At 41.0% G+C, this 12148-nt stretch overlaps 1 protein-coding gene across 1 annotated transcript in view; it reads left to right on the top strand.

Annotated features, from left to right (window-relative positions):
• HS1BP3 (HCLS1 binding protein 3) overlaps positions 1-10087 on the top strand; it is a 54916-nt gene extending 44829 nt beyond the window's left edge. Inside the window, exon 7 of the mRNA XM_030448610.1 lies at positions 8437-10087. Within this exon, the coding sequence (XP_030304470.1) occupies positions 8437-8665 (229 nt within the window). The 3' untranslated portion in view covers positions 8666-10087. The remainder of the gene's footprint in view (positions 1-8436) is intronic.
• The last annotated feature ends 2061 nt before the right edge of the window (positions 10088-12148 follow it).

The raw sequence follows: 12148 nt of genomic DNA, 5'->3' as shown, positions 1-12148 counted from the left end.
TCTGTTTTCTGGTTAGCTGGAAGCCTTATCAAAACTGTTGCACCTAATGTAAAGGCAACTTCCACCATTTCTTACCACCAGGTTAGTGTTCCATGCTCCTCCAGGGCAGTGCCACTGTCTGTTTTTCATGCAGTGAGCCTTTGTGGTGAGAAGAAATGTTCAATGTGAGTTGAATCTTGCAATCTTTTTGGCTTGGGGCTTGACCATATTTGGAGGCCTAATATTAAATCTTGCCTGTACCTTCCATATGTCATCATTCCTCTCCCCTCCTAAAGGGGATTGGAGAAATCTCTCCTGAACCCTCAGATCCAAGTGGGAACTGTGACAACTCATTTCCTTAGTGGACTAGAGCTGGTTGAGCTCCTAGAGAAAAACTCACAGACATCTTTGTCTGTTGGATGTACTATTGTATCATATGGAAAATTTGTCAAGATCTAAGACCAGCCAGAGCTGTGATGCACCAGAAGGTCTGCAGTAGGGCCAGAAACTTAGGCATGTTCCCTGTACACAGATGGATTACCTGAATAATGAAGATGTGGTAGCTCTTGATTTATATGGTGTACATTTGTGTGTACATTTGTGTGTGGTCTTCTCATGGGAGTGGTAAATCTGAGATGTGTCTGATTTACTGGAAAATGTGCTTCTCAGTGAATTGTGGGCAGAGATGGGAGAGCACTGCCTAAGGCAGAGGGAAGCAGAACCTACTTCTTCTGGGTGGGAGCTGGGAAAAAAATGATGTTCAGAGCACAGCAACCAAATCTCTTGTGATCTTTCTAGCTCCTGAGTGGCTGTTGCAGCAGTAGCACCACAGCACAGTCAGCATAGCAATGAATCCCCAGCAGTGACTTCTAACTCTTGAGGAAGAGACTGTTATGGAGACAAATGAGTCTGCAAAATATGTGTGGGCTGTGCTTGTCACAACATGAGGGAGAAGAGAATATGATAAATGTTGTCATTGCAAGATGAAGACTGTGCTCTTTGTGGATAGCTGCTCAATGAAATGAGAGTTACTATTTTAAATGGAATCACCCAGTCTACATTAAGTGTTGAGCTTTGAGAAGAACCAATTGCTTTGTGAGTGTAACAAAAGATTTATTTTGGTGGCAAAATACCCATTCAAACAAGTATCTTCCCTCTTCTGTCCACTGACCAGTCTTTTGCTGGGTAATTTTGCTGGGTCTTTTGCTAATTCATTGGCCTACCAACAAATATTAAGTGACAATGATGAACAACCTAGATGACTTACCTCATTCTAACCATTGGCATGGTAGATGCAGGCATTACTTCCTATCACTAAGTCTGCCATAACACCTCAATGGGATGCATGTAGAGCACTGTACTTACATGTCCTTCCAGAACTTGTGGAAAAGAGAGAAATTGCTGTGGTAGGAACCAGCTCTTATATTGCCCTCAGGAGAAAAGGAGCACATCATACTCTTCCTTCATAGGATGTGCTTTGAGAAAGGGAGGGATAGGTCTGTTTGGTTTATCTCTTCACCACAAGGATATGGCTCTTGTGAGAAGTCCTGGGTCCCATTGCTTTAACTTTTGCAAGGCAACCAACTACAGTGAGACAAAAGGGTATCTGATCAACCTTTCCCTGATGTTAAAAAAAATAACGTTGAGAATGGATTTAGAACCAAGCTTCTATTTTCTCCTGTCATTTTCCTGGATCACATCATACCAAATGAAGATTCCTTCTGGACACATTCAGCTATTTACCTCCATTCTGAAAGCTTTATTTCAGGGCTGATTTCCATTTAAGCTAGAGAGAGAGTTCAACTTGAGTAGAACTTTTCAGTAGAAGTCAGTAACTGAAAACTCTGCCATCATGAATTTCATGGCATCTTATTTTTTCATCTCCATCTACCCAGTGGCCATGGATGTGCAAATTAAGTTTTCATGCAGCTGGACTGTGGTTGACCTTTTCTGCCTCATTAATCTAAAGTGTGCCTCCCTGGTGTGACAGATCAGGTCTTTGTGGAAAATCAGTGCTAGAACTCATCCTGTGAATTTTGCAGCAGCTCTGTGGGCCCACAGATTTATATAAATTATAACACATATCACACTGAAATAATTATCACAGTTGTATGAGCAGCCTTTAAGGAGAGATTTAATTAGCTTCACCTTTGATAATGAATAGGGAGTTGAACTAGAAGGAAGAAGCTGTCAATGTGAGATTTGTCTTTTTCCAGTGCTGAGAAAAGTGCCAGCAGCAATATCCCAGTTCTGCTGCCCTGTCAGGGTAGACCTGGTTTATTCTTTCTTGGGCTTATGCTGATCTAACACTGCTGGTGTTGAAAGGGACATTCCAGCTTTTATCTTTGTACTATAGCAGCAGCATCCTGCCTGTGCCCTTAAAAGGTGAATTTTACAGGTGGATCTGTATTTACAGCTGTGAGCTGTGCCACCAGTGATGCAAGTGATGACCCTTTAGGGAGCAGCAAATTGTCAGAGCCTAACAATGGCCATTTTTAAACAGCATTCGGTGCATACAGCTTCTTGAGCAGTTCTTTAACTTCAGGTTTGCCCAGGAGCTTTTGCCACCCTTGAAGCAGGAAAAGTCTGAGTGTTCTTCATTCAGCAGGCCATTGACAGCTTCTAAATTCAGAGTTTAACACTTGCATCTTCAGACTAGCCAGGAGCCATATAGCTTACCACCTCAAGCACCACATGATGAGAAAAGCTTCCTTGCATCATGATTGTGAGAACAGCTTTGAGAAACTCCAGAGGGTTTAAATCTAGTTCCTTTGGGTAGGGTTGCTTGGGTGGTAGGCAGATGGTAGAGAAGGTTGCAATAACTGAGTGAGAAATTTCCTGACCACTCTAGGGCAATTTCTTTGCCTTGTTGTGACCTGACTGTGGGAGAAGGAACTTGGTTTGGTGGCAGTAGACAAAGAAAAAACTGTTCTTTTCTTTACCAGTCTTTGGTGGATTTTCTTGCTGCCCAAGTGTACTCTCCATAATGGTTTTCAATAATTTATCTTGTTCTTTTTGCTTTACCTGTGATTAAAGGGATGCTACTTAAAAGCACTGCAAGAGCTACACAGTAAACCTGACCAATGGAATAGAAAGGCTTTTGCCTGATGAGAAACATCATTTATTGCCCCCCCTCTATGAATATGTATGGATTGTACAGAATAATGTGGAGAGGTTACCTAGAGTCCTAGTCTTTCCTAGTCTAGAAAGGCACTTTTGCTAGGCTTGAGAGTTACCAGATTTCAACCACCTTGGCTCAGGTTACTTGTAATTTCAATAGCCATCTTCATCTGGGAGGAAAAAGCAGCCTGCTCCCCTGCCTTTGCCTGGTGTGTGGGGAGCTCAAGCAGGAGAGGTTTGAACTTCTTCAATCTGGGGAAACAAACTGAACCAGCTTTCTGGTTCAAATTGAAAAAATTGAATTTTCTTATTTTCCTGGGTGAGGGATCTAACCAAAAGGCTGTTTTCCTCAGAGGGCTTCTTGGGAGCACATGCATGTGGGGCTTACCCATCCTAATGAGTCTGTTCTCTGCTCCTCAGACAGACCACCCCACTACACCCCACACCACACTCATGCTATCAGACTCTCTCCAGTTCCAGAGCAAGGCACCTACTGGGAATGGTCCCTGTCTTGTGTCAGATCCAAGTTGTGCTTGAGAGTTTTTTGGATGAGGGCTAATCTGTCCCAGAGCAAATTTGTGCCAGTGGTTCTTCCAGCATTTCTTCCTGGACACATTCCAGTGTCCAGATGTATTTCCTATCACTGGTTAAAGTACTGGTATGAATTTACCTGTGAAGGATTTCAGGGGAAAGCAGAAGCAGGAGGAGAGCTACTTCCTACACAGCCCCATGTGCTTTGCACTCCTATGGTTAACTCCAGCCTCTGTGATTTCCACAGGCCTTGGAATTAACACCAGACAAAATAAAGACACTGGTAATAGGATAGGGAAAGATAAAAGTCTGTTCTGCAAGAATTGCTCTGAGTTGCATAACCTAGCTTCAAAGCATGATCCTTTTGGATACTTTAGCAAATTATGAGAGTCTTTGTCTCTTGCTTTCATTACTGATTCTCCTCATTAGAACATTTGCAGCAGGCAGAGGTCACTGCCCCTATCATGCTAGATGCTGTATGTACATGCCCACAGTAATTCCTGTCCCAAAGATCTTGTCCAAAAAGACAGGACAAAGAACAGAGAAGTGGCATCTAAAATGCTGATGTTCTGATGGCAGCTGCATCTGTCTCTCCAGTCAAAAACTCATTTGCTCTCTTAAGTCCACATGCTTAGCAGCCAGGGCTTTGTGACAGCCTTTCTTCAGCAAGGATTTTGACTGCTTTCTGTATCTGGAAACAAAGAAATTTTCCACCAGTAGAGTCCATGAATCAGCACAACAGTGTTGCTGGAATTTTAAACAATGTGGCACTGCTTTGCATTACAGAAAAAGAAAGAGTCTAATTAGAGAATGATTAATTACATGGAGTCTGTGCCTGATTGCCTGAAAAAGATGGGGGATGGGGTTGGAAAGGTTCTTCCTTTAATCTCCTTGTTATTTCATAATAATTACTTGATTTTTTTCCCTCCTCCTTCTGGCCTGGAGTTAAATATGGTGGTAGTTATGTACTGTAACAATTCATTTGCTTCTCAAGAAATAGAAATCCATATTTCTATATCTGCCTGGGGCATTTTGCATTTTACCACTTCAGTTTTCCAAAGACAGTTGCTTTTCACATGATCAAATGGCAATGGATCAAACAGTTTGCCTATCACTGCAGCACTGAAAAGGAGGTTTTGAGACAAAGGCCACGTATTATCTGTTATGTTTTCTCTGTAGAAAACTTCTGTCTAATCAAAGTCTTTAAAAAAATCCAGGACAGAAAAAGGAGATGTACATGGTGAGCTTTTAGACTTGGAAAAATCATCTTCTGCAGAATGTTGGGTCTAAAAGCACACTGTCAACCCTCCTCCCACCACCACCCAAAAAAAAATAAATCTCACAGCCTACTGGACTGCATCTTTTGATGGTATTTTATGACTGTACTGAGTGGTTTTGTTGCTGTGGTTAGCACTCGAATATAATCCCACACAGGAGCAGAGAATTCAGGAAGCTGTAACTTCTGATCGGGTTAAAGAAGACATTTACTGCTGCCTCTTCTGGGCAGTGCACCTGGTTCAAAATCATGCTTCCTTCATATGATCTGTATGTATATGGATGTATTATCTATCTAGTTATTATGGTTTCTGTTATTTGTGACAAAAATGTTATGACATAGATACTGATTCACTCAGTATATGTTCATGCTAAGAAGGGAGGCATCAGCTCAGCTCAAGAAGTTTGGCTTCAGAAATACCAGCCCTGACATGTTTTGTTTATTACCCAGCAAAGAGAACAGGAGCATGTCTTTGCAATGGGATCACAGGTGTGATATCTCTTGGATACCAGAATTAGAAGCAAACAAAAAAGCCTGGTCTTAAATTACTTCTTCTATGTAGATGAGGAATTTAGAAGGAAGGAATATACTAACAAGATGTTTTTTAAGTTAGGTAGCATATGAAACCCACAGGGAATCACAGAATCTAAGAGACATCAGAAATCTTATTATGTAAATAAAAGAGAGTATAATCTCCAGAATTATGTGGGGCATGAAATTTGAGATACAAACAAGAGCTGCCTGCTGGAATGCAGAGCCAACAAGATAGAGTTCAGGTGCAGAGCTGTAGGACAGTGGCCCTTCTCTGTCCATCAGTTGGTCTGTTCAGGTATTTCCTAGTTTTAGATACTAGTGTTCAGGCAGCTGATTTTACAAGATTTCAGGTTTGATTAAAACAGATCCTTTTTAGACTCCCTTTGGATTCACAAAAAGATGTGACTTCAGGAATGGTTTCAAAGTAAAGCTTTCTGACAATGTATATGGCAGAAAATTGAGGCTAATCTATATTAACTTTGCTGCCAGTTCCTGGTGAGTGTAGTTTGTTCCAGCCAGGGCAGTGCAGTCACACGTTTCCTTGCAGCTTTTAACAAGGGCAAACATAAAAAATAAACTCTTGAAATAATACCATTTTTCTTAATTATAGTGGGTGGGATCCTTAGCTGAGGGTGCTGGAGCTCATAGATTATCTGTGGTTTTCACGTTCAAAGACTGTGTACTAGGGTTTGAGTGAAAAAGTATCTCAGGTACACTGAGTTTTGTGTTGAGCATGTACCCTCTCCTCCTAGACAGTTACACAAATAAGTTGCTTCCCAATGTATGGAAGAACACTTTAACTCCTGAAAGGAGATTGTAGTGGGACAGATGTTGGCCTCTTCTCCCTGGTGACCAGTGGTAGGACAAGAGGAAATGGGGTCAGGCTCCACTAGGGGAGGTTCAGGTTGGATATTTGAAAAAAAAAAAAAATCACAGAAAGAGTGGTTAAACATTGGAAGAGGCTGCCCAGGGAGGTAGCAGGAGCACCATCGCTGGGGATGTTCAGAAGATGGGTAGAGGAAGTATTACAGTGAATGGTGTAGTGGTTAGGGTTGTAGAGTGGATGGTTGGACTTGGTCTTAGAGGTCTTTTCCACCTTGATGATTCTGCAGTGAGTGGAGCTGGTGGAGGGGCTGCTCCAGTAAACCCCTTGCAGTCACTAAGGGCTCAAATAAAGAACTTCAGAGAATGCTTCCAGAGAGAAGGAGCTGTTGTATGTCCCCTTAGTCACATCTTCATTTGCTCCTTGCCATTTTCTACAAGATGGTTATGGGTGCTGTGACTAACAGAGAGCACCCAGATGGTCTGCCTGAATGGATGATGATGTGGTGCTCAAGCAGAGACAGAGGGAGAGGATGGGCTGCGCATGTGCTGATGACTTTTTTCTTGTTTAAGAATCACCTGACCAGACTGTTATTCTCACAGGTCCTCTAAGAGTGAATTAAGTAAAACTATTTGAAGGGACACCAAAGGGAATTCCAGTCCCTTTGGAATAACTCCTCCACTTTAATATCATCCCATAGTTCATTTGTAGCTTTGTCAAGCTACCTTTTGTCTGTGGCAGAGGGAGTTTTACTGCTGGCACTGTTACAGCTTAGTGGGCTGATTCAGTTGAAGTTTGGTAAAAACAGTTCTCACATCAGTGTCTGTAAACAACTGAACAGTTAAATGATTTCACTGCCTAAGGCACTATGGTTGTAGAGTCAGTGTATCGAAGTAGGGCTGGGGTGGGGTCTGGCAAGGAGTTGCCCACACATTACAAACCTGCTCTAGATCTTTGGCTCCTGGTCCCTAATGTAAAAGTTTTTGCTTGCACTTCTGCTTTAGTTTTCTTGATTTTGAATCTTACAGGTAGAGGTAGAGCCTTTTGCAAGTTTTATTTTGCAAAGTTTATTTTGCGAGTTGTATTTTGTAAGCATATATGAGGAGGTAGTCATTTTATCAGGGGCTTCACATTTGTAATTTGGTTGTCACACAGCTGATTGTCTGCATGGATTGCTGGTTGGGTTTTGGCTGCTTAACAATTATTTATCAATCAGGCCTTTGAGAAATTAACAACTGTGTTTACTCCGTATGGCATTTTATTTGACCACTGAGCTCAGAGGATCAAAACAAGAGGCTATTTTGATTCAGAGCAGAAATCACTGTGGCCTGTAAAGACTTCCCTAATGCTAATTTTTACTTTCCCATCTCTTTTAGAGATGTGATGGGTCACAGCCTTCTTTCTCTTTCCTTTTGTTACTCACTTTCTAAAACCAGACACCTCTAGGAGTCACAAGATAATCTGTTTTTAACAGTGCTCTCTCAAGATCTTTAACAGCTCCTATGGGAACAGAGTTGGGCATGTACAGCATGCTGTGTCTCTGGATGAGGGCAAACAATGGAGGTAGAAAACATCCTGAACTGTTTCAGGTGTTTTGGGTTATTTCAGTAGGAAACAGGGGGAAATGGTCTCCAAAAAGAATTGCATATGGTCACAAATTGCAAAACTCTTTCAATGTTCTTTTTGGCAGCAAATGTGAACACAGTATTTTTAAAGCCATTAGTTTTTCTATTTTTTGAGCATGGGGGATGCTCTATCTCATTCTTGGGGGATGGAGCAGAAGAGGAAGCAGAGCAGAATGTGAAAAATTGTACTATCCCTTCAAAAATTTCTGGGAAGGAAACCATCCTTTTCACAAATCAAAGCATTTTTTTCCAAAGTAAAATCATGTTCTTTTTCTTTTGGTAACTGCTAATTGGTTTTAATTAGATATTTTAAAACATGCTGTAAAATTATTTCATTTGTACAGTGAACTGCAAAAACACATTATAAAAAGACAGTTCTTATTTTGGTAACACTGGAAGTTTCATGGAAAGCTCTTTCTGAAAGAGATATTCATCAGAGTTGATCCTTTCCTGCAGAAAGTTTTATTTTGCAAGATAACATTTCCTTACACAATGAACAGCAGTTCAGAATTTTCCAAGATGCTACTGATGTTTTATTTTCATTCCAGAGTTGAAGATGATTTTGAGAAATTCTTGAAAGTAACCTCCAAACCAAAACCTAAGGTACCATCAAAACCACCACTGCCTCAGAAGCCGGCAGTTGCCCCCAGGAGCAGCATTTCATCTCCACTGGCAAAGCCAACAGAAACCAGGATTCAGGCAATGAATGAAGTGGACATTCTCCGGTATATCCAGGAAAATGAATCTCTTGACAACCAAGATACAAGTCTTTTTTGAACTTACAGATTTTTCAAATGTAATGATGCTTTCTTGGCCCAAACTCCTGGTGAGTTCAAGTGATAGCAGCAAGGACTGGCAGATGTCATTGCTGTCGTGGTGCTCATTTGTGTACCATGTTACACAAATCTTGGAGAGAAAAAACAGTAAGTTTGAGTAGCAAAGACTTGACATAATTTCATGGTTTCAGCTGGGGTATAATGTTGCCTTAGATTTTCAGGGTTTTACAGGGAGTGTGGAGAAAGGCATAGCACTACAAACTGTGCACTACTATTCTAGTATCAGTGCAGTAGAGTTCTGGCTAGTGTAGTCCTGATTGAATATGGTAAGTACATTGCACACATGGCAACTGTGACCAGTGTCTGGCAACAAGTCTTAAGACAGGGAACTGTTCCTGTCATTTCAGACAGTGTGTTTCAGCTACCTGGAAAGGTCATTTTCCTTTCATCCTATGCATTTTTGTAGCAGCCCTTTCCTCCCTGGTATCTTGTAACCAGGAACTGTTAAGTCTAGGTAATGGTTCCTCAGTAGTTCAGAGAAACACTGAAATCCCAGCTAAGCCTGAAAATCTACTGCCTTTGTAGATGTGCCAATGCCAATTTGTAGGACAGTAAACATTAGAGCTATGCATTGCTAGCCCCTGGGGAGAGCAGCAAATTGAAGCAAACTGAAGATTGTTGGCAGTGCAGCTCCCAAAATATGCAGAGGTTGCAGTGTGTAGGAGGTTGGGATGCTGCAGGACTCCTGCAAACCAAGATTCACAAAGACTAATTTTTTCTACCCAGGTCTTCCTGGGCTTCCCCTGTAGTTAGTGAAAAGAAAGAAATCTCTGGGTGTGATTCCATGCAGGTGTCCTAATGGAGGAACTTGGCTCTCTGGAGTCACTCTCTTTCTCCTCTTCTACCAGAACTTAAAGCAGCAGCAGCAGCAGCAATGCTGGTTAATTCCACTGAGTTAAAATGAGTCTTTTTGTAAAAGAGTAGTGTGTGTATTACTATGGCAATGGTTAAAACAAGAGAGGACAAACTTGGGATCATCCAGAGGAAAAACCAGGAAAATACTGGAGAAAGTTTAATATGCAGAGAAATTAAAATATGGTAGAACAGGCATCCCAGCCTACCCTTCTTCTATCCTGAACTCATTCTTCCTGTATTCTATGCAAATGTGAAGACAAGCTCCCCAGAGGGAAAATATTAATATATTTAAGCCATATCTCAAATTTGCTTTTCTAGTATAGAAAAAATATAGAAAACATTATATATATATTTTAATAATGAAATTGTCTTTATTTGTATTTCCTTTTTAAGCCAATGGAAAAATATTACAGAGGTGTTTTGGGCTGATGGGACAGATAAATCCTAGCAATTGGCTCTCATCTATATATACAGTATGTTTCAAGATAATAAATACTTTACTAACCTGCAGGTGTTGTTGTTGTTTTCTATACTGTAAAGTAACAACAAATGAGAGTTAAAGAATGGATCCCATTTAAGACCCAAGGAGTGATACATGATGCTGAAGTGCTTGCTCAGCTAAAAGCCTGTGTAAATAAGCATGAAACCAAGAATATAGCAATGCTCATATTTCCACTGAGAGCAACTAAAGTGTATGGGCAAAGGTAGTATCTGATGCTGTCTGTTCTCATAGTGCAACTCGGAAGCTTGCTTATCCCATCCTGCAAAAGAGGAACAAAAGCACTGAAAAAATAAATGACTTGACAGAGAGCAGGCAGGAGAAGTTAATTCAGGACAGTCTTCCTGTTGCACTCCCTGGTGTCATGAACAACCACTGTGTATTTAACTGAGGGCTGAGGAATCTTGATCTCCACTTATTCAGCACTCTTTGGGGAAGCTGCTTGCATTCCTGTATTTTTTGCCTACCTCAGCCCTTCACATTGCCTGAACACTGCTAAAATTACCATATTGAGGGCCATGGATTTAATGTTCTGTCAACTGCCTTCGTCCTCCATCCTGTCCAAAGCAGGAACATCTGGCCTGTGTCCTGCTGGTGGCAGTTCTTACTGGCCAGGACATGGTGCAACTGGTGTGAGGTTACACCCAGAAGAATAGGTAGATGGCAGAGCAGGAAATGGTGGCTAAACATGGTTAGGCTGGAGAGAAACCTGAATGTGAGCACCAAATTATTGTTGCAGTGGCAGTAATTATGCCTGTGTTTTCTCTCACAGACATTTTTCTAACCTTCCCATAAAACTTTGGCTGGAAAGCAGCACTGGAGGAGATGTCATAGCCCCCCCTGGGTGTGCCAGTACAGTTCTTTGCCACCCTATTAAAAATGCTTTCCTGCTGTTTGACTAAACTGTTTCTTCCTACAACTTAAGCTCATTACTTCTAATTCTCATCACCACATAAAAAGAACAAAATGTATTCCTTTCAGGGTTTTTTTTTCCTAGGCTGAACAACTCTGCCTAGTGGAGGTGGCAGCAAGATTGATCAGGACATCCCTGTGGTAGCAGCTTCTCACAACTTGTGTGCCCTACATGAAATGTTGTCATCTTGCATTGGATGTCTCCCTGTTTTTAGAAGAACTGCTGCACATCCAAATATGAACCTACCAGGGGCAATAAAGGATGCCAGCACCTCATACCCTTTAATTAACACCACTTGGTGCAGTGACACAAATGCAGCATTTGTTCCAGCTGGGCCTATGTTTTTCTTTTACCCTTCCTCATAGCAGTGTCATCTGTTTTACTTCCACCACCTCTAAGACCTCCACTTAGAAATGGTTCATGCATTTGCAAAACAGAGAGAAGGTAGGTGTTGGATATTATCATTATAATCATGGGGATAATTCCAGTAACACTGATAGAACAACACTATAGCTGTACCCATTTTGAATGACCAAGGAATCCTTTGCCTCCAAGCCTTCCCTAAAATTACCTTAACCACACTGGGGAAGGAAGAGCTGTTAATTATTTCCTGTGCTAGATTTAAAGTTGAGTTTAAGGTCAATGTTTTACTTCAGAAAAAATCTATCTTTCCTGTCAAGGAACTAACATAAAAGGATCCTTCATAAATCCCAGTGGTATGCATTTGTTTTACAATGCAAATGTCTAGCTGCAGTAATATTTATAGGCACTTAGAGGTGAGTTACAGTCCTTGAATATATTATATATAATGAATCATTATTATACATGAGAAGAATGTCAGAAAAAGGTAGCCCAGAAACATTGAATGTATTATTGGAAACGGCATAGAGAAACCACACAGTGTGCTTTACATCCTGCCAGACCAGAACAAACTGGGGTTTTTTTTGTTTTTTATACATAATTTCTAGTAGCTATTTTGTTAGTCTGCTCTTGACAACTCTTGAAATTCAATTATCAACTCTAATGTAGTTCTTGGCTGACAGGCATCCCCTTTTGACATGAGGAATAGCTAGCTCATCAGAAGATCTGAAAGGTAGGAGAGTCATATTTAAACCCTTACAAAAGATGTTTTCTTTAGTGATTAGAACACATAATAG

Source organism: Calypte anna, chromosome 3 (assembly GCF_003957555.1).
Source record: "Calypte anna isolate BGI_N300 chromosome 3, bCalAnn1_v1.p, whole genome shotgun sequence".
Taxonomy (NCBI): domain Eukaryota; kingdom Metazoa; phylum Chordata; class Aves; order Apodiformes; family Trochilidae; genus Calypte; species Calypte anna.
This window is presented reverse-complemented; position numbering and strand designations above follow the sequence as displayed.